The 23,135-nt window shown below is 36.9% G+C and overlaps 1 protein-coding gene across 5 annotated transcripts in view; it reads right to left on the reverse strand.

Annotated features, from left to right (window-relative positions):
• Window positions 1-1,732: 1,732 nt before the first annotated feature.
• The window catches only part of MON2 (MON2 regulator of endosome-to-Golgi trafficking), a 131,109-nt gene continuing 109,706 nt past the window's right edge, over window positions 1,733-23,135 (reverse strand). For 3 of the 5 annotated variants that reach the window (XM_055396459.2, XM_055396462.2, XM_055396460.2), the window contains 2 exons: window positions 22,558-22,640; window positions 1,736-10,230 (listed from right to left, as the gene is read on the reverse strand). In XM_055396459.2, the coding sequence (XP_055252434.1) occupies window positions 10,067-10,230; window positions 22,558-22,640 (247 nt within the window). In that variant the 3' untranslated portion in view covers window positions 1,736-10,066. Of the gene's footprint in view, window positions 10,231-22,557; window positions 22,641-23,135 lie in introns of all 5 variants that reach the window. The other 2 variants (XM_088837067.1, XM_055396458.2) reach the window with 2 other exon arrangements.

Raw genomic sequence — 23,135 nt, forward strand, 5'->3', positions numbered from 1 at the left:
GACTGCGCAGAGGCAGTCTCATCCCTTCATGAGAGGCAGAGGGCTAAGGTCCAGACTCCAAACCACACACAAGGGACATCCATGTATAACTGCTTTTGGGTACAATACCTTTAACTTTAAAGCAGCACAATGTAACTTTGATAACAACCTCTCAGCCAGAGAATCTCTTGGCAAGTTAAAGATTACATAATACTTGGCTTTTCATTTATATTCTATTTAGTACTGGTGATGGGACACAATTTCTTTTCTAAAAATTTTTGACTATACTGCGTCTTTTATTGCTGCGCGGGCTTTTCTCTAGTTGCAGGGGGCAGGGGTTACTCTCTAGTTGCCATGCCTGGCCTCATTGTGGCTTCTCTTGTAGCAGAGTCCAAGTTCTAGGGCATATGGGCTTCAGTAATCCCCGCAGGTGGGCTCAGTGGTTGCTGCTGCCCGCCTGTAGAGTGCAGGCTGAGTAGTTGTCACCTCGGGGCTTCCTTGTTCCCATGGCACGTGGGATCTTCCTAGATCAGGGATCCAACTCCTGTTTCCTGCATTGACAAGCAGATTTTTTTTTTTTTTACTGCTGAGTCACCAGAGAAGCCTGGAACACAATTTCTTGAACAAAGTTTCAAATTAAAAAGCAACTTGCGTGACATGTTTCAAAATAAAATTTGTAATATGCAAATTAAGAAATACACTTGGTTTGCTTGGGGTTTTTTTGGCCCCAGGTGGCACTTGTGATACCTTATTTCCCTGACTGGGAATCAAACCCCGGGCCCTTGACAGTGAAAGCAGGGAGTCCTAACTGTCTAAGGAATTCCCTAAAAGACACTTGGGTATGCCCACTAACTGACCAATCCCAGTGTCATGCTTACTGTGTGCATGTTAAAGCAAATGCTGAAGTTTGCCTCTGATGTGGAATCAGAACTACTTCCAATTAAAAATATTTGTGTATTTTTTGTATATATGGAACATACTTACAATTAAGTGCCTAACCTGACAAATATAAATTTGACTAGGCATCACAGTGATGCTTACCACAAATCTATGTGCTTAGCCATTTCAGTCTTCAACTCTTTGTGACCCTATAGACTGTAGCCCTCCAGGCTCCTCTGTCCATGGGATTCTCCAGGCAAGAATACTGGAGTGGGTTGCCATTTCCTTCTCCAGGGGATCTTCCTGACCCAGGGATCGAATCCAGGTCTCTTATGTCTCCTGCATTAGCAAGTGCAGAAGACACTCTACCACTAGTACCATCTGGAAATCAGCTCACTAATACTTTCATTATAATTCACACCACTTTGTTCCCATAAGCAATGCTTGGGCTGCCATACCCCATTGCTGATTCATTGCATGGTGGACCACATTATCCTCCACCACAGCCAATGTCATTTGTTATAGTGGTACAGATATTCTAATGGTCCTCAAATAGTTATTTGCTCTACAGTATATACAGATACATTCTCAGTGGTAAAAGAATCTTCTTGCCAATGCAGGAAACCCTGGAGACATGGGTCCAATCCCTGGGTCAGGAAGATTCCCTGGATGAGAAAATGTCAATCCACTCCAGTATTCTTGCCTGAAAAATCCCATGGACAGAGAAGCCTGGCAGGTTACAATGAATGGGCTCACAGAGAGTCAGACATGATTGAGCATGAGCACTACACTACTATACAGATACATTAGAGCATAAGATTTCCAAATAAATTTAATCATTACACTAACTGTATCAGATTCCTTTTCACAATTAACCTTTTGACAGCATTGACACACATGTATTCATCATCCAGACACAATGTGCTGTTACCAGTTCTTTGCCTCCACCCATAGTATCCAGAATCTAATCATCCTTTCCAAATGTGAGCGTGCCCAGCTTAACAAGCCTTCATCATGGCCTCACAGCAGAAAAACAGCAAAAGCCTCCTGTCTTAGCTTTCCCTACTCTATATTCCTTCCACTTTATCCTTCTTATAACTCGTTTTAGTTTCATATTTACTACTAAAAATGATTACTCCAAACTTCTGCCACCTCAAATCTAAATTACTCTGCTTGGCTTTCAAGGAATTTCATGAGTTGGCCTCAATCCCTTACTGTCAACCTGATTTATAAAACATGCTGAAATCTACTCTATCATTTTCCTGGTATCTCAAGAGATATGCTTTGCTCACATTATTTGTCTTTACCTGAAATACCCTCCAATATCCTCTGGACCCATTCAAAACCTTTCCAGCCAACAAGGCCCATTTTAAGTTCTGTTTCTACCACTGAGCTTTTTCATTGCCTCTGAAAACTAACCCAATAATATCCTGAACCACAGAAGACTATGCTGATATTCCTGATTTTGAGATCCCAAATTAATCTGTACTAGTCTTTCAAAATATTCTGCACACTTGTCAAAGGTTTGTATTCCCTGCAGAACTATAAACTCCATGAGGGCAGACATTAATCCAATGCCCAACACATAATAACAAGAGTACATATACAGTTTTGTACTGAGCATTATTTTATGTATGCAGTTTCTTCAGCTAGTTATAAACACCTGAGAGCCCTCCCAAAAGACTTCTGTCCATTCAGCAAGGACATAGTTATGAACATACACATAGTAGATTCTTAATATGCTGTACTGTCCAGTGAAGCAAAAAGCTGACCCCTCTGTGAGAAGGTATGGGTTTTTGCCCATTTCTTGAACGACATGTGCCAGAAGTTTTCTGTTTTGTCTTCATGTTAACATCCACCAGTTACCATGTACTCAGAACAGTTCTTTACAACAATCCTATTTAAAATCCTAATAAACAACTCTGAGTTAAACACTACTATGATTCTATATTACAGATGAGGAGACCCAAACAGGTTAATTAACCCAACCAACGTCACGCATCCAGTAAGTAACAGTGCTGCATTTTGAATACAGCAAGTCTAGTCTAAACCTTGGCTCTTAACCACTATGCTATTGGTTATAACATCTTAAACTATAAATCAGTAAGATGTTTTGAACTCTTGGACCAAATAAAAACCCAGTGCAGTTCTGGAGGTTAGTCATTAGACAAATCGTTTCTCCTCACAGTATTTCTCTGTCATGTTCAAGTGTTTTTGTCCCAGTGCCTACCCACAGAAATAGTAATTATGTAAAAAGCATTTTCAATTTATTTCAGTAAGGCTTGGATTTTAATGGAGTGCAAAACTTTTTCTGTAAAATGTTAATCTAGCATTGTGTGTGGGGAAAAACACTGCTTTTGAAATAAATGTACTTCAGCTGTGTGACTTAAGTAAAAGTCACTTTACTCTCTAAATCTTGACTTCCTCCTTGGTAAAATGAGTATAATTTATACCTTCCTTGCAGGAACTGCTGTGAGAATTAAAAGGAATAATATAGGCAAAGCCCTGGCTAACACAAACTAGGTCCTCCATAAATGATTAAAATTAAAAGAAAAATTTATAACTACACTTGACTTCTGTAAATACTATGGAGGACTCTTTCAGTATTATACATTTATTATACAAGTCAGGTTTGCAAAAAAAATTTAAACTATTTTTCTTTGAGAGGTAGAGGGATGGTCTGGCATTGTTATAGGTAGGCGGTTTCAAAATTAGCCTCACTAAATTAAAAATAAATGAGTGCTCATAAAAGATAATTAAGGGAGTCTACCTGAGATGAGGATTATGTTTTCTACTTGACCTGCAATTTTAACACAAAGTTGTAACTCTTTTTTTCTAAACTAAGAGATGTTTCATAGTATCTTTCTAGATGTATATCCTTTTCATTTCAGATATTAATAGTTTCAAAAAAGGTCTCAAAAACACATCTCCATTACTGTATTTTATGAAAAGTTTTTCCAAGCTGATACAAATGTTTGGTTTATAAACAGAGTCAACGACGTGGGAGTGGGAGGTCACTGTAGTGTTGAACCTCGTTGGAGGAGGACGCAACCAAGTATATGAAGTAAAACATGCATAATTTATCATATCTGAAAGTAAACTCTCAAATTGGTTATGACTTTTATACTAGAAAACTAGTATTGCTGGAACATAATTAAAAACCTAGAATTGCGCTGAGTGGCAACTGTAAGGCAAATTAAGAAGCTATGTAATCACAGCTATAACTACATAGTTTTTGTGAAAAATCTATCCTAGGCCACAAAGAAAATTTGGGTTTGAGGCCAAGAGACTTTCATGATAATAATACATAACTGATATATCTCAATAACATAAAAACTGCAAGGAGAAAGTGTAACAACAGCAGTATTACTTTCAAGAACTGTGTCAGGAGCTAAAAAAGAATCTCACAAAATTAGATAAATATATCCAGTCTGACATAAACACCATATGGTAACCGCCTTAAGAGACAGGAGTTGTATGTTATGTGTTAAAATTATGACACAGAGGTAGTAAAAGCTGGAAAGCAAATGCAATTTGCACAACTAGGTCTGAAGTCTAATATTTTATTTTTCTAGATAAAAAGAATAAGACTGCAATATTACAGCTTTGGAATTTTTCTCCCATCTAGTTAAACTTCACAGAAAGGAGCAGTTGATATTATATTGCAATAGTTCCCCAAATAGCAGCATGGTTTAGCTGATCTTCCCTGGTTGCGCTATTTAATGAATGTTTAGAATTAAATTTAATATAACCACATGTGCAGCAACTGAAAATGATCTCCAAATTCAAAGGTACAATAATTCTCTTTTTTTCCTGAGGGGCTAGAATCACTCCCACAGTGTAATTAAGAATGTTTCAACTGACCTCTGAATCACTATAAGCATCAAGCATATGGATATCAACTACAGCCAGCAAAGACCTGGAGATGAGTCCTGTAACATTTCAGGTCTTCTATCAAAGAATATTGCTTTCAACAGAAAAACAGAAACAGCTGAAATCCAAGGGCAATATGCTGCCTCAAGTCCTCCTTAAAAGTAGGGACTGTGCAAATAATATAAATCAACAAATATTTAGATAACATAAATATAAAATAGTTCAAAGTATCTGCCGCCCAAAGAAAAAGTCCTCCCCTGCAAAAGACAAAAAAACAAAAACAGATTTTAAAGACTTCCTTTTGAGAAAAGTGGTATAATCTCTATCTACATAAAATACATGATTGTTGCAAGTTTAGCTGCGGAATTCATATTTATAGCAATCTCATTTTGTAAGCATCCTGGCTGCTGAATCCTACAGATTCATAAAGATAGCAGAAGTTATAGCCTCTTGTTCAGCTATTTTAAAATGGCAGGGGGGACTTCACCTTTGCAAAAAAGCAACTGTGGCCATAGTAGAAGGTATTTCCAGAGTCCCTTCTAATAGAAAGGCAGTTGGCAGTGCCTGCCTGTGTGTGGACTCATGAGTCATGCCTGACTCTTTGCAACCCCATGGACTATAGCCCGCCAGGTTCCTCTGTCCATGGGGATTCTCCAGGCAAGAATACTGGAGTGGGTTGCACTCCCTTTTCCAGGGGATCTTCCCAACCCAGGGATCGAACCTGGGTCTCCTACATTGCAGGCAGATTCTTTACCGCTGAGCCACTGGGGAAGCCCAGAGATATTTCCAGAGTCCCATCTGATAGAAAGGCAGTTGGAAGGTCTTCTACCCTACTAGCTCTGTTTCTTCTTATCAGATATAGGTGAAATTAGAGAAAAAGCTGGAAGAGAAGAGGCAGAGATTAAAAGAGAAATAAGAGAAAAAGGAAAATATGAGGAAACTATAAGAAAGGAGAAAAAGGGAGAAAGATATTTAGTCAAAGGTCTCAATGATACAGTAATACAAATCAACTCAAAATTCAAACTATGTATGTTGCCTCTAAAGAATAAGTAATTCATTAATTATCATCTCTGTTTTAGAGATAAGGAAACAGAGGCTTTGAACAGTTAAGGCGTGACGTTAATAAGTGTTTATATTCACATATATATATCACAACATGCTCCTTTAAAGAGAGCCAATATTGCTAGTGCATTCTAAATTACTAGATTTATAAAAAATTTATATTCATCTAAATCCTCAAATAGTTTTTATATAAGACAGATATTATAACTTACTTTCCCAATCTATAAAAACCTTTCATTCAAATTGAAAGCACTACTTACCAGAGATTTAAAAAAAAAAAATTAATTCAACTGATTTTAAAGCACTGAAAACTGCTTTCCTATAGCACATGCATTTGTAACACACCATGCAGTATGAACTCCTGGTTCTTATCATGAGTGGTTAAAAAAAAGTTAAATTCACTCTAATAATGTAAGCATAGTAAAACGTGGTACTTTACACAAGATGTCGTATCTGCTAAAGGCCAGAAGTGCTACGTAGAAATCCAAAGGACATACTAGGCTGCTGGCAATGCTTTCATGAGACCGTTTTCGTCTACATTTGTGGTGTGTGTATGTTAAGTCACTTCAGTTGTGTCTGACTCTTTGTGACCCTATGGACTGTAGCCCACCAGGCTCCTCTGTCCATGGGATTCTCTAGGCAAGAATACTGGAGTAGATTGCCTTACCCTCCCTCCAGGGGATCTTCCTGACCCAGGGATCGAACCCACATTTCTTATGTCTCCTGTTTTGGCAGGTGGGTTCTTTACCACTAGCGCCACCTGTGAAGCCCACATCAGTGGTAGTTTTCCATTAAAAAAAAAAGTAATCCACAACATTCTCAGCCTGGATATAGATCAATTCCAGGGGCTTCTAAATCTCCACGTTTAATTTCTATAGCCATCACAGGTAGGTGGATTCCTGAAAAAATTGTGCCTTGAACTAGCCAGATGTCACATCACCTCCAGCAGACTGTTGAGGATTTGACTGTTCATATGAATTATTCTAAATTTGAGAAGAATATACCAGTCAGTATATAATAACTACACTGTCATTCATTAACACAAGTATAATAAAGATAACCTCATTAATGTTTTTTAGTTATTTTCAATAATTTATGTGGTTTCATTCTCAGCTTCTTAACTGACCCTTTGGCCTAATGGTTACCTAGGACTTGAGGTACCAAATTATGACAATGAACAAAATACTCCAAGGTTACACTGAGAAAGGACAACCTAATTACTGGTCTACTACAGAATTAAGTGAATGTTATTAAGCAGAATAAAAATATATATGCTAAATTATCCATCTTTTCCTTCTGCACTACAAAAAATTTAAGGAATACAGCAAAAGTTGAATCAATAATCATACAGGGGAAAAACAGGTAAGAAATGACACAGCTGTTAATATAATAAAATTTAAAATTAAAGCAAGTAAAAAGTGGTTCTAAGCCAGACTTTTATGCACCCAGCAGCCTAATAAATAAATGTTACTCACAAAAGTATACAGTAAAACTAACAAAACTTTAACAATAGTTTCTATAAAAAAATACCCAATAAGAAACAACAAAATGATCTGCTCCTTTTTGGCAGTGGTAGCATTACAGGAAACCAAGTTATTCAAGTTGAAAATTAGTTTGTTTCTTTTTTAATGGAAAACAGTCAGAAAAGGACTTGAATCCACTTGGCATATGGCAGTTGTCCAGCAATCTCTATAAGATAGGCACTGTCAGTGACAAAAAGTGATTATGTGAGGCTTAAAACTCACTGTATTTATAATATGTATCCCAAAGGACATTATTAACTACTGTTTTAAGGCCTAGTTATAGTCTCAAATGTGCTATAAAATTATCTCAGCTTTGAGAGTTTCATTTTTGAATCTCCTAGCATCCAGTAAATTCACACACACAGCTCAGTTTCTCTAGTAACTAAAGAAAGCAATTCAGACCAACAAGAGGAAAATGTGTTAACCTCTCCAGGGATCAGGATATTTTAGAAAATGCAGCCTTGACTCAAGGGAATGAACTGCTAGTAATGATTCCTGGCGGTGGCAAGAGATACTCTGGGAGGAAAAACCTGTCAAATCATACCAGCAAGTGGGCAGCCCACTTTGCTTATCACTAAGACTGGGATGATTATAGAACTATATAGTATTAATACATTCATATAATGTATGTATGTATATATAAATACCATACATATATACATATTTATTTATTTTTTAATCTGTAAGGCATGGTCCTAGTATTTAAAACTAATGCATTGTTAGCTAAAACTACTCAATTTATACAAATATATGCTGCATACCCTTGACTCACATCTAACTTTCACTAGAAAATAATTATTTTGATTTCAATTGATCTGTTATTTCTAAAGAACAGACATATTTTTACTTCATGTAAATTCATGGCAATATTTTGAACAACACTGAACTGGAAAACTACCCCTCTTATTCTATTTCAACACTTTAGCAGTGATACACAGATTTTTCTGATTCCCAGTTTAACATCCAAATACAGAAAATAAACTAAATACACAGACTGAACTTTTTTTTTTTTTAACAACTTTAAGGAAATGCTGAAGATAGAATCTAGGAAATACCATATTTTACCTTAACTTTAGGTGAAATTATAAAATAGAAATTCATCAATTAGTGTAAATAAAAATAGCATCCCTTTGAAAAAAAAGACCTTATCACATGTTTACAGATAATAGTGCAAATTAAATACACAATTACAACACCCTCAAAACTGTATCTAATTCATTACTCAATTCTAATACCTTATTGTAGGTTTTATAATTATTCGAGAGGCTGAAATTTATAAATTCTATTAAACTCAAAGGGTTTTCAGAACACTAAAATAATACTAAGACCATTATAATTTATGAATAATCATTTTTTAACATATTTGCATTTTCACATAAATAACCATGAAAATTTAACTCAGAAGAAAAATATAATACCATAATCCATTAAAGGAAAAAAAATACAGTGAGTTAGGTCAGTTTTTTAAGAAATAATTAAGTTAGTATACTCAAGAGCACTTTTCTTCTTCACTAACATAGGAAAGTGAAACAAAATTAGCATTTTACTCCATGACAGAAAGTTTACTGTACTTCTAAATGCTACTCTGTCTCCAAAAATGCACTTATCATTGTTTTGGAATATACACAAAGTTTGTATTTATGGATTAGCAGCGTTATTTTCTTCTTGAGAAGATATTACAAAATGAAACACTCAACAAAACCTCACAGCAAAATTTTAGGAAATCTAAAATCATCTTGGCTGGGTCATATTTCAAAGACAATGATCAATGTTGTTAGCCAGTGGGGGGAAAAAAAGTCAGTAGAAATATAAAACATGAAAAGTCTTTAAAATCCAGACAGTAAATATAAAAAGAGACAGACTTAAGTGAAATCTGGGAAAGATATTTAAAGAAATGAGGTATGATGGCGCTATAGTGCTACAACTCATCTCAACATATTAAGCTTTAATAATAACCTATACTTCAAAATTTCAGAATCAGCAAAAATCATAAACTATCTGCTGCTGTGTTCTCATGACCTTTCTGGTCTGATTTTTAATAGTCACTAGTAAATACATTCAAAATAAGCATTAAGCTAACCGCATAATCATATGGTAAGCATATCTGCCACTTAAGAAGGCAAATTATAAGTAAAAATGTAAGCAAACAATTTTGTATTAATAATAAATACACCTTCAAGCATTTAACATTATCAATATTTTAAAAATTTAAATAATAAATGCAACAATTTTATACAGAACTGTACCATTTATTATACACACAAGTTGATCAGTTCCCTTTGTTTACAAAGGCTGGTTATAAACAAAATGGAATGTTACAGTACCATCTTGCATAAAATTTTAGTACAATTTTGTACTAGAAAAAGGGCGCAAAAACACCAGCCTAATAAATCTGATTAAATGAAGTATCTTTTCTTTCTTTTTAAAAAGTACATCATTAACACATACACCACAAACTGTACATAAGCTCACTTTTAAATCACCAGTTGAAGATACAGTAGCAGGTACGTTGTAGAATTAACCATTCTTCCCATCAGTTTATTAAAGGCTTGCACTGCTACTCATTCAGGAGCCTTTGTTGACGTGTAAGCTTGTAATATGAATTACTTAACTCAGGTAAGTACAATTTAAAGGAGGCCAACAACAGCTGCCAAGAATTATTTGTAGTAAGAAACGTCCTTCTCACAGAAAATTCACTGAGGAGCAAAGATTTTTCATGTATCGTTCTTCTGTAAATTTAGAGTAGCTGCTCAAGATTCTCCATTTTGAACTTTGGATGTTGGTGGTTGCATGAAATCCTTAAAAGGAACTAGTGCCTCTTTCAGGGCAGAACAGACCTCGGAAGATGAGCAGGTGATGCATTCCACTAAAGTTGGGTATAAGGCAATTACTTGTGCCCAGGTATTTCCATCAACTGAAATGCAAAAGTATAAGCAAAGAGGGGCTGAATTAGCAGATTGTCTAGTTAATACAAACACAATCCTTTAAGTGAAATGCAAAAAGAGATTTTTCTAAAATAGAGATTCTGCAAGCTTGTATCTTTTCTTTCTTTAAACTCTGGAAGACTTCCTGCAATATTTAATAAGGGGAAAATATGTGATCAGTGTGCAGACTCATCAATACCACCAAATATGATCAAGTATTTAAATGATACTTCAATTTGTGAAGGCCTTGGAAGCTAACAAAACAACTTAGAATAATTCAAACTTTTGTCATTTTCAGTATAAAAGCCAGAGAAGAAAGTGTACTTTTCAAGAACAATTAGAAAACAATTCAATTTTGGGGAATTCCCTGGCAGTCCAGTGGTTAGGATTCTATGCTCTCACTGCCAAAGGCCAGGGTTCAATCCCTGGTCGGGGAACCAAGATCCCACACACTAAGTGGCATGGCCAAAAAAATATATACATTTTTTTATGCAATTGTATGCTAAAAACTATATACATCTTAATTATTTTCCTAGTAATGACCTTAATATTTATGTTAATTTCAAATGACTACATATACATCCATTATTCCCTTATACTGTTTGCTAATCTTTAATGTATATGAGTAGATTTAAACTATAGTGGGGAGAGACATTTCTGCCTTCCTCATCACTATTATGAACAACTGCTGCTGCTGCTGCTAAGTCACTTCAGTCGTGTCCGACTCTGTGTGACCCCATAGACGGAAGCCCACCAGGCTCCCCCGTCCCTGGGATTCTCCAGGCAAGAACACTGGAGTGGGCTGCCATTTCCTTCTCCAATGTGTGAAAGTGAAAAGTGAAAGTGAAGCCGCTCAGTCATGTCCGACCCATAGCAACCCCACAGACTGCAGCCTACCAGGCTCCTCCATCCATGGGATTCTCCAGGCAAGAAGTTAAAAGCTATTTGTGAATGGACAAAAGTGTTATACCACAATTACTTGATTTCCTTATGCACTGAGATCATATATTACATTTCTGCTTTCCTGTAAGTACTGTGAACATTGTTGAGAGAACAATACACAATAAAAACTGATGACAGATTTTCTTAGACACTATATGCATATGGCACTTAGTGGAACAAGTCTCAAATCTGGGAGGCAATGTAGTATAAAAAAAAGAACAGTACACTATGCATAGGAGCTTTGGTTCCGTTTTTCACTCCAATTTACTGTCTACTAAGTATCTAAAAACCTTTCTGAAATAAGGTAGTGCTGGGTGTCCCTGAACAAGTCATATAATTTCTCATGTCTCAACTTTACTATAGAATAAAGGAATGAGGTTCTCAAATTAGTGTTCGTCAAGTTACCTCTTCAAAAAAAAAAAGTGATGGTCAAGTAAGTCTGGCAAATATTGTACATATTATCTTCCCTTTTGGGGATTTACAGTTCACATGAATTTATTAAACTCTCATAGTGAAAGAACAGGTTTAACTTTTCTCAGTTCAGGGTTTCCAAAATTAATTTGACTATGAAATTTTTCCATTCAGTATCCACTGACATCCCTCAACATTAATATTCATTCCTTAGTACATATCTTGGGAAATGCTAATCTATTTTTAATCTCTTCTCTACCCAAATAGGCTTCCTCAGAGCAGAGGTAAGAAAAAGAAAAGGTGAGTGGGACTGACGGATATAGGGAAGGGAGCAAATGTTAGGCCACAGCTGTTCTGTTTTTATCAGTTTTGTATGTTGGAAATCCATGTCAGATTTCATTTGTAAAAAGAATTTTGCTGCTTATCAATAACAAAGAAACATTTGAAAAACTAATGGCGTAAGTAGTTTTAAACAGTTTGCTCCAGTAGTTGTCTACAGAACTTTCCACTAATCACTTAACAAAAAGATTACACAAAAAGAATTCTGGGAAAAGGCAAAGTAGTAAGGGTCAGGAATCTGTCTACCCCCTTAGAAAACAACTGAACTGGCAGAATCTGAGCCAACTGTTTTGAAACTCTGGAGCCTACTAAAGGCTTGCAGATTCCAAGACTTGGACAGTATATGGTGGTTAATTTTGTCGATCTAAGTCTTTGGCACAGTAGCAGCCTACCTATCCCCCTACTTCTAGCCATGTGGTAAGCAGCTGTGCTGATGTTCCTAGCACAGCTTCTGGATGGCTTGTGGAAGGCCAGAGTAGGAAAAAAGGACCCTATCCTTCAAATATCAGTGATATGTACTCTAATTGCTACTTCTGATCACAGACAAACAGGCTTCAGGAACAAAACAACAACAACAAACAGTTCAAAAATGGGAAAAGGATTTGAAAAGACATTTCTCCAAAGAACATATACAAATGGCTGATAAAGCACATGAAAAGATGCTCAACATCATTAATTGTTGCTGCTGCTGCTGCTAAGTCACTTCAGTCGTGTCCGACTCTGTGTGACCCCATAGACGGAAGCCCACCAGGCTCCCCCGTCCATGGGATTCTCCAGGCAAGAACACTGGAGTGGGTTGCCATTTCCTTCTCCAATGTGTGAAAGTGTAAAGTGAAAAGTGAAAGTGAAGTCGCTCAGTCGTGTCCAACCCTTAGCGACCCCACGGACTGCAGCCTACCAGGCTCCTCCATCCATGGGATTTTCTAGGCAAGAGTACTGGAGTGGCTTGCCATTGCCTTCTCCGCATTAATTGTTAGGAAAACGCAAATGGAAACTACAATTAGTTACCCCCTCACACTTAACAGAATGGCTATTATTAAAAAACAACCAGAAAACAAGCAGAGGTGAGGATGTGGAGAAAACACAGCTCTGGCTCACTGCTGGTGGCAAATAGTACAGCCACTGTGGGAACAATATGGGAGTCCCTCAAAAAATAAAAAATAGAATTTAAAGTATGATCCAGAAATTTTGGAAAACTTCTGGATATAATTATACACTCAAAAGAATTGAAAACAGGATCTCAAAGATATCTGTATGCACTTGTTCACAACATCGAACACATGGAAGCAACCCAAGTTGTCAACAGACGAATGAATACATACACACACAGAATGGAATATTATTTGGCCTCAAAAAAGAAGGAAATTCTGCAACTGCAACATACTAAAATATGATAAAACAACATTAGCTAAGTGAAATAATAAGGCAAACACTGTATGTTTCAACTTACATGAGGTAGTAAAGAGCAGTCAAGATCACAGAGATTAAAAATTAGAATGGTGATTACCACAGGCTTGGAGAAGTGGAGAATGGGAATTATTGTTTAACGAGTACGGAGTTTCAGTTACAAAATGGAAAGAGTTACATTCATAGAGGTGATAGTTACCAACATTGTGAATGCATTTAATAACAATGAAAAAAAAGGATGATTAGATTTTTAATATGTATTTTACTGTGATAAAAGAATTTTGGGGGTAAAAGACTGCATAGATTGAAAGCCATCTAGATTGGCCCAGACTTATTCCTGGCTTATTGTAGGAAAACACAAAAATACATAATTTAAGATAACATCATAAAACTCAGGGGAAGCTACTCAAATTTCTTAATTTTTTAAAAAAAATATGCTTTAAAAACCAACCATAGATCTTCATGGGCACTCTGGACTTTACTATCAAAAACAATGAAAAAGCTATACATACTGATACAGAAGAATCTTTATTATATTTTATGAAGTGGAAAAAATGGAGTGTGTTCAGAACAGTAGGTAAGATATGGGGCTATTATGAATATTTATTTGTGTTAAAAACTGCGGCATATTGGATCACAGTTGACTTTTGAACAACACAGGTCTGAACAGTGTGGATCCGCATGTACACAATAAATACTACAGTGCGACATGATCCCTGGTCGGTTGAATCCAAGCATGGAGAACCCCAAATATGGAAGAACCATCTAAGTCACAGAGGAATTTTTGACTGCTTGGAAGGTCAGCACCCCTAATTACTGCATTGTTCAAGAGCCAACTACACATATATTTGTATTTACATAATAAACTTATGGAAGAATCCACAAACTAATAAAAATATGGTTGACTACGATACGGTAAGAGCTAGGCAGGTACAGAACAAGGGATACCGATACAGAACAGGGGAAAGACCGCTGTTCCCTGTGTATCTTTCTACAGTTCTGAATTTTTGAACCATGTGTATATTTACTATTTTTTCAAATTTTTAATTCAAGATCGAGTAAGATGATAAATAAGTCCAAAAATATACCTCTCCTACCAGAGAACCCTAAAACAAATAACAAATGTTCTAAAAAAATATTGGGTGAACACTGGCTCTACTGGCTACCAGCAGTCCAACATATCTCTGCTGGGAAGGCCCAACATTCTCCAAGCTGTTTTCTTTTTTCCTATTTCTTAATGGAGTTCAGCACACCATATTAATATGTTACTATATCATCATTTATTTAATTTAAATCTTCACTTAGACTGATGCTAAAGCTGAAACTCCAATACTTTGGCCACCTCATGCGATGAGTTGACTCACTGGAAAAGACTCTGATGCTGGGAAGGATTGGGGGTGGGAGGAGAAGGGGACGACAGAGAATGAGATGGCTGGATGGCATCACCGACTCGATGGAGATGAGTCTGAGTGAACTCTGGGAGTTGGTGATGGACAGGAAGGCCTGGCGTGCTGTGATTCATGGGGTCGCAAAGAGTCGGACACGACTAAGCGACTGAACTGAACTGAATATACCCACAGGCATAATTCAAACTTTCCTGAACAATTTTAACCTTAATTTAGTTAAATCATCTATCATTAATACACTGTCCATTGACTTTTCAAAAGAAGGCTATTGAGTTTTCCTTCCCTTTTCTTCCTTTATACAAATTCTGGTTACATTCTTAATAGCTATCTAAAGATCATAAAAAATACATTTGCCATTCTTACTGTATCTATAGCAATAACATGAAAAATAGAGAATTTCCTGTTTACTTCTTAAGTATAATATATTTCTAAGAATCAAATTCTATCTTGTGATCTAATAAAGATTTTACTGGTCTCTAGGAAGTCAATGTATGATTTCCCTTTCTGAAAAATAAACCAGAACATCTTATTAAGATTATTCAAATTTGAACTTGATAGGATAAATTAAGGACATTTGTTCAAGAATTTTTCTTAGAAATTCTACACCTTCTTTTTGAGGTTGAATACACACAAGTCTATTGCTTCTTGAAATTTAGTATAATATGCTTTCTAGGCCAAAGTGACAGTCGGTGAATTTTGAAAGCAGCAAAATATGTATTTGATTATATAACAACTGACAGGCACAAATTATCCTGGGATTCATTTATTAGGAACCTGTGCTCTTCTTGGGTCTTAAAAGTAATACTGCTTAAAGCATCAATCCGCTTGTACCAGAATGTAAATAAACAGACTTCTGTAACAAAGTCTTATTGTATAAAAAAGTAAGTTAAACCAGTGTGCTTAGTGACACAACTGACTTTTACTCTGATGGCAGCTCTTTATCTTGTCCTGAACCAGTAACAAACTCTTAAAACCAGTGACTGGTCCAAAAAAAAAAAATTCAGTGGTGGTGTTGTGTTTCAGAATAGAATAAAACATGATTAAAAAGCCTGTCAAGAACTTCAGGTTTTAAGGAGAGTGAGTCATATACACATGTAACTATAATACAGACAGAGAGCTCCAGGACAGAAGCACACAGAAGACAGCTACAACTTCACCAAAAGGAGAAGTCACTCACCTTCAAGGAATAAAAACAAGGCTTAAAAGTGGTGTGATATCTGAACAGGGTGGACACAGGTAGGAGAAAGAAATGAGGAAAGGACTGGGAGTACTTGGGTAGACTGACAATGTGAGTTTGGTGGGAGAATAGTATATATGAAGTCCAGTGGGAGATAAAAGCATGAAGAGAATAGTTAAGACAGTAGGACGCTTTGCATTTGGTGACAGTGAAGTGAAGTCGCTCAGACGTGTCCGACTCTTTGCTACCCCGTGGAGTACAGCCCACCAGGCTCCTCTGTCCATGGGATTTTCCAGGCAAGAATACTGGAGTGGGTTACCATTTCCTTCTCCAGGGGATCTTCCAAACCCAGGGATTGAACCCAGCTCTCCCACATTGCAGGCAGATGCTTTAACCTCTGAGCTACCAGGGAAGCCCTGGTATTTGGTCGGTTACGATAAATGAAAAAGATTATTTTGTTCTGTTTTATAAGGATGGAAAAATGAATCACCAATGCAACACTTTTAGAAAAATCACTTTTGGCATTAAAGAATGGATTGGATAGAAATGAGTAACAGAAAAGGGGAAACAAATGAGAAAGGGCTATAAAAATGATTCAAAGCTATTTATATGATAAATGGGTACAAATGCAGAATAGAAGACTCCTATAACCCAAAAGTCTCAGTCATGTTCTACATTAAAAATATATAAAATATAAATTATCTACACAGCTGCTGCTTAGAGTGTTCAGTCATATCCAACTCTTTGCGACCCCATGGACTATAGCCCACCAGGCTCCTCTGTTCATGCGGATTCTCCAAGCAAGAATACTAGAGTGGGTTGCCATGCCCTCCTCCAGGGATCTTCCCAACCCAGGGACTGAACTCAGGTCATTGCAGGCGGATTCTTTACCACCTGAACACCATTTAGGCCAATTTGGGCCTCCCAGGTGGTGCCAGTGGTAAAAAACCCGTCTGCCAACCCAAGAGTTATAAGAGATGCCAAGTTCAAGTTATGGGTTGGGAAGATCCCCTGGAGGAGGGCACGGCAACCCACTCCAGCATTCTCACCTGGAGAAGCCCATGGACTTCCTCTCTTCCCTTTAATCTACAACTATTAATATTAATAGTAAAATATCCTTAACTCAGTAAAAGTGTCTCTGCCCAATATATGAGGACTGCAGAGAATTCCACACATCTGTACAACTGTACATAAGACTGGATAGACTAAAAATTTTCTGGCAGTCCAGTAGTCAGGATGCCAAATTCTCACTGCCAAGGGCCTAGTTTGTTTTGATCATTGTCGGGGAACTAAGATCCCACAAACAGCAAGGCCAAAAGAAAACAAAAAACAAAAGAGTGGATGGACTGAAATACACAGGGGAGGCAGGACTGGGAAAACAGTGGAGGTGGTACCTGCAATCCTGGATCCCCAGTCACAGCAGCGAACCCCACAGAAAACCTAGAAGCAGCAGGGCAGGTGACATGACGACTCTGGCTTCTCAGCCACAGCAGTGCCTAAGGCTACAGGGAACTAGGCAACAATAGCGACATCACCCCTCCAGTCACAGAGACCCATGTGACTCTGGCCCCTCTGCCCACAGCAGCAGTGTCCATGAAACCAATAACCCTGAACATGGTAACAGCACCAGACCCCAGCTTGTCACTGCACCCACCTTCTCTCCCCACTGCAGTGGACCCAGGAGATCCCAGACATGGTGGAGATACCTGCCATACCAGTGACCTAGGCCGCAACACTGGCAGCAACAAGGTGCCAGCAACCCCCAAAGCAAAATAGTGACAAGGGCACCAGACACTACCTCTGGCAGAAGCAGTAGATGGTGAAAAGTGCCAATTCTCACTCTAACCACGGGCATCGCAGATAAGAGAAATCAAAAACTTGTACTATAGTGCCACCTACTGAAAAACAAAAGAAAGGCCTCTCATCACTAACCTGTTACATTGTTAAAATCAAATAAAAAAGAAGCTTTACTAAAGAAAAAAGGTGTTTGTTCCTTCAAATATATCAGAGGAACAATTTTCATCAAGTATCATTAAAAATCAAAGTAACGGTGTCAGAAAAGACAATGACAATTCTCCAGAAGCCAAACTTAAAATCACTCAACAATGCAATCTAACTGATAAAATTAAAATAGCTGACAGAGGAGCCTAGTGGGCTACAGTCCATGGGGTCACAAGAGTCAGACATGACTTAGCGACTAAACCACCACCACCCACCACCACCACCTAAAGAAATTTAGAAAGCTACAAGAAAGCTCAGATAGAAAAGTAGTACGATGAGCTTAGGAATAATATTAATGAACAAAAGGAATTTGTTACCAAAGAGAGTGAACTCTAAAAAACAACGAAACAAACTCTGGAGCTGAAAAACTCAATAAAAGAGATGAAGAATGTATAAGAACATATGGGAAATAGAACAGACTATACGGAAGAGAGAATTAGCTAGCTCAAAGATAGAAACTGTGGGTCTTCCCTGGTGGTCCAGTGTTTTAAAAATCCACCTTTCAATACAGGGGATGTAGGTTTGATCCCTGGTTGGGGAACTAGGATCCCACATGCCATGGAGCCCTCATGCCCCAACTAAAAAGAAGTCCACACACCAAAATGAAAACCCAATGCAGTCAAAAATAAATAAATAAATGTTTACAAAGATAGAAATTTTATAATGATATAGGTAGGAAAGGAAAGAGACCTAAGATTTTTTTTTTTTTTAAATGAAGAAACTGTATAAGAACTATCCGGTTCTATTAGGAAAGGCAACAATAGAGTAATGGGCATTCCAGGAGAAGAAGGAGGGCTTCTCTTCTCTGGTGGCTCAGTGGTAAAAGAATCCGCCTGCCAGGTCAGGGGCTGCAGGAGAGACAGGTTTCATCCCTGTGTTGGAAAGATCCTGCGGAGGAGGAAATGGCAACCCACTTCAGTGTTGACAGAAGAGCCTGGCAGGCTACAGACCATAGGGTCAAAGAGTTGGACACAACTGGGCAACTCCTGAGCACACACACAGGAGAAGAAAGGAAGAAGGGAGTAGAGAGTTTATTTAAAGAAACAATAGCCGAGACCTTCCCAAACCTGGGGAAGCAACTGGATATACACGTCCACTAAGCCAAGAGAACACCTAATTACCTCAATGCAAACAGACCTTCTCCAAGACAAATTATATTAAAACTGAGAAAAGATCAATGACAAAGAAAGAATTTTAAAGTCATCCAGGGGAAAAAGAATGGTAACCTACCATTAGGTAACCCATTAGGCGATCAGATTTCTCAGCAGAAAATCTGTATAGGCCAGGAGAGAATACTCAAAACGTTAAAAGATTAAAAACTACCAGACAAGCCTACTCTCTATCCAGCAAAGTTATCCTTCAGATATGAAAGAGAAATAAAGCCTTTTCCAGACAAACGAACTGAGGCAAAAGACCTCCCTTATAAAAAATGTGGAAAGGAGCTCTTCTACTTGAAACAAAAAGATAAAAGTACACAAAACACTGAATAAAGCGATAATACAGATAAAAATATTTTAAATAATTATAGCATAAAGGTTAAAGGGGGGGAAAGCAGTAAAAAAAAAAAACTAATTTAGTAATGAAATCACAACATAAAAAAGGATAATTTGAGACAACAAAAAAATACAAAAGGGAACAGGAAAAGGACAGAACCTGTACAGGCAAATAAAATGTGCTATCAGCAGAAAAAGAAATATTTCATCTGTGAGACACTTCACAGAAACATCAAGGTAAACACAAAATATAAATCTGGAGCAGAGATAGAAAATATAAAAAAAGAGAAAACTGAGAAAAATATCACAAAACCCACAAATGAAAATGGTGGAAACACAGGAAAAAGAAAGAATGTAGATACAGACCAACCAGTAAAAAAGATAAAATGGCAGTCCTCAGAACTCATCCATTAATAATCACCCTAAATGTAAATGGACTGAATTCACCAACCAAAAAGACACAGTGTGGCTGGCTGGATTAAAAAACAAGACCCAAGCACATGCTGCCTCCAGGAGACTCATGTCAGCTCTAAAGACAAACAGAGGTTCAAAGTGAAGGGATGGAAGATGATACTCCAAGCACACCATAGCTAAAAGGAAGCAGATGTACCTGTATGTACTCTTATCAGACAAAACACACTTTGAGCCAAAAAAAGGTAACAAGAGACAAAGATGAACACTATATAATGATAAAGGGGAAAATTCATCAAGAAGACATAACAGTTGCTAATATATATGTACCTATCCAAGGTGGTGTTAGTGGTAAAGAACCTGGCTGCCAAGAGACACAGGTTGGACTCTGGGTCAGGAAGATCCCCTAGAGGAAAGCATGGTGACCATTCCAGTATTCTTGCCTGGAGAATCCCATGGATAGAGGAGTCTGGCGGGCTATACAGTCGATGAGGTCGCAAAAGAGTCACAAACGACTTATCAACTGAACAACATAGAAACAGCAAAATATATAATTATTAATAGATCTAAAAGGAGAAGCTGACAGCAACTGAATACCAGTGGGTGACTTTAACACCCCACTTACAGCAATGGATAGATCATTCAGACAGAAAGTCAACAAGGAAATAAGTGGCCTTCCATGAATTAGAACAGATGGATTTGATAGATATATACAGAACATGCCATCCAAATGCACCAGAATACACATTCTTCACTAGTACACGTGGAACATTACTAAGGACAGACAACATGTTGGGGCACAAAACAAGTCTCAATAAATTTAAGAAGGCTGAAGCCATATCAAACATCTTTTCCAATCACAATGGTATGACACTAGAAATCAACTACAAAAAGAAAATTGGAAAAATCACAAATATGTGGAAACAAAAAAACATGCTACTGAACAACTATTAAGTCAATGAAGAAATCAAAGGATAAATTTTAAAAACACCTGAAGACAAATGGAAACAAAAATATAACATTCCAAAATCTATGTGATGCAGCAAAAGTGATACTTATGTGGAAGTTTACAGCAATATAGGCTTACCTCAAGTAATAACAAAATTCTCAAAAAAATCTAACCTTACATCTAACGGAACTAGAAAAGAAGGATGGATGAAGCTCAGTTAGTGGAAGAAAGGAAATAATAAAGACCAGAGCAGAAATAACTGAAAGAGAGACTAACAGCAAAAGTCAATAAAACTAAGAGCACACTAGTATAGTGTGTACACAAGTAAAAATAAAATATTGTACACATGAAACATACAATATTACAAGCCAACGTTACCTCAATAAATAAACTAATAATAATAAACCATAATGAGGCATCACCTGAAACCTGTTAAAATAGTGTCATCAAAAAAAGAAGAAAATTTAAGTGTGAGCAAGGATATGGAGAAAAGGGAATACCTGTGCCCTGTGAATGGGAATGTAATTTAGTACATCTACCATGAAAAACTATAGAGAGTTTCCTCAAAAACTTAAAACTAGAATTATGATGCAGCAATTCCACTTCTAGGCATATGTCCAAAGAAAATGGAAGCATATCTCAAAGAAATATTTGTATCCCCATGTTCACTGTAGCGTTACTGACAGTATCCAAGACACAGAAACAACCTAAGTATCCATCAATGGAAGAATGACTAATGATGCAGTATGTATGTATATGTATATTTACATATATTTGTAAACACACATACATACACAACAAAATAATACTCTACCATGAGAAGGAAGAAAATCCTGCCATGTGAGTCAATGGAATGGACCTGAGGGCATTATGGTAAATGAAGTGTCACACAGAGAAAGACAAATACTAGTATGATATTGCGGAGAAGGCAATGGCAAGCCACTCCAGTACTCTTGCCTAGAAAATCCCATGGACGGAGGAGCCTGGTAGGCTGCAGTCCGTGGGGTCGCTAAGGGTCGGACACAACTGAGCGACTTCACTTTCACTTTTCACTTTCACATACTGGAGAAGGAAATGGCAACCCACTCCGGTGTTCTTGCCTGGAGAATCCCATGGACGGGGGAGCCTGGTGGGCTTCCGTTTATGGGGTCACACAGAGTAGGACACGACTGAAGTGACTTAGCAGCAGCAGCAGCAGTATGATATTGCTTATTTGTGGAATCTAGAAAAACTGAACTCAAAGAAACAAAGGATAAAACGGTGGTTGCTGAGAACTGAGTGTTGGGGAAATGGGTAGATGTTGGTCAAAGGATACAAACTTCCAGGTATAAGATGAATACTTTCTGGAGATTTAACATACAGCATGGTGATTACAGTTAATACCATATTATATGCCTGCAAGTTGCTAAGAGAGTAAATTTTAAATGTTCTCACCACAAGGAAAGAAATGGTAATTATGTGACATATTGAAAATATACCAAATCAACAAGTTGTATACCTTCAACTTATACACTGTTATATACCAACTATATCTCAAAGCTGTTGGGGAAAAAGTTGGCAAAATTTGTTTAAAATAAGGAAAACATTACAAAGCAATTTTACTTAACTGACATCCTTATATCAGCTGTAGTGGACTTGTTGCTTTGTTGTCCTAAGGCCCAAGGGAAAAAAGTCTTGTAGCTGTTATGTTCCTAAAATTCAGTTAACTAAACAGTAGTACAAAAATACAACACAAATAGAACATAAATAAGCTTAGAATTACTGAGTTTCTAAGTACTTACCATTCTCAGGCTTAGTCTTCTTAAGTGAATCAATGAGAGTACTGACTGCTTTTAAAACAAATATGATTTCTGTGACTTGTTGCCTAAAAATAAAGGGTGAAATTATTTCCAAAAAGATTTTAAGATATACCATGTGTCTTTTTTGTACTAAGTTATACAAATAGATATACTTTGGAAAATAATGAACATTAAACAATGCAAAGTTAATATTAGTTTTAAATTCTTATAAAAGAAAATCATTTCAGTAACATTTATTTCGGTGTGCAACTAAGATTTATAGTTATTCTAAGTTATCAAAACTAAAATGGGGGGAAAGACAATCTATTCATGCAAATTGAAATTTATTTGGAAGATATTTCTTAAAACGACTTAAAACACTGTATAAGATATGCTGTTAAAATTTCTACAAAAGTTTTTTTTCTTTTTAACTAATTAGTAATAAAAGAGATCTGCCAAAACTTAAATGTAAATAAAGATTGTTATTACCCCCACATGTAATTTATCATGCTGTTAAAAGTATCTTTAAAATTATAATAGTACTTACTTAACTTTCTAAAACAACATATAAGAAATATGCT

This window comes from Moschus berezovskii, chromosome 6 (genome assembly GCF_049115385.1).
Source record: "Moschus berezovskii isolate FMDL1 chromosome 6, NW_MosBer_1.0, whole genome shotgun sequence".
NCBI lineage: Eukaryota > Metazoa > Chordata > Mammalia > Artiodactyla > Moschidae > Moschus > Moschus berezovskii.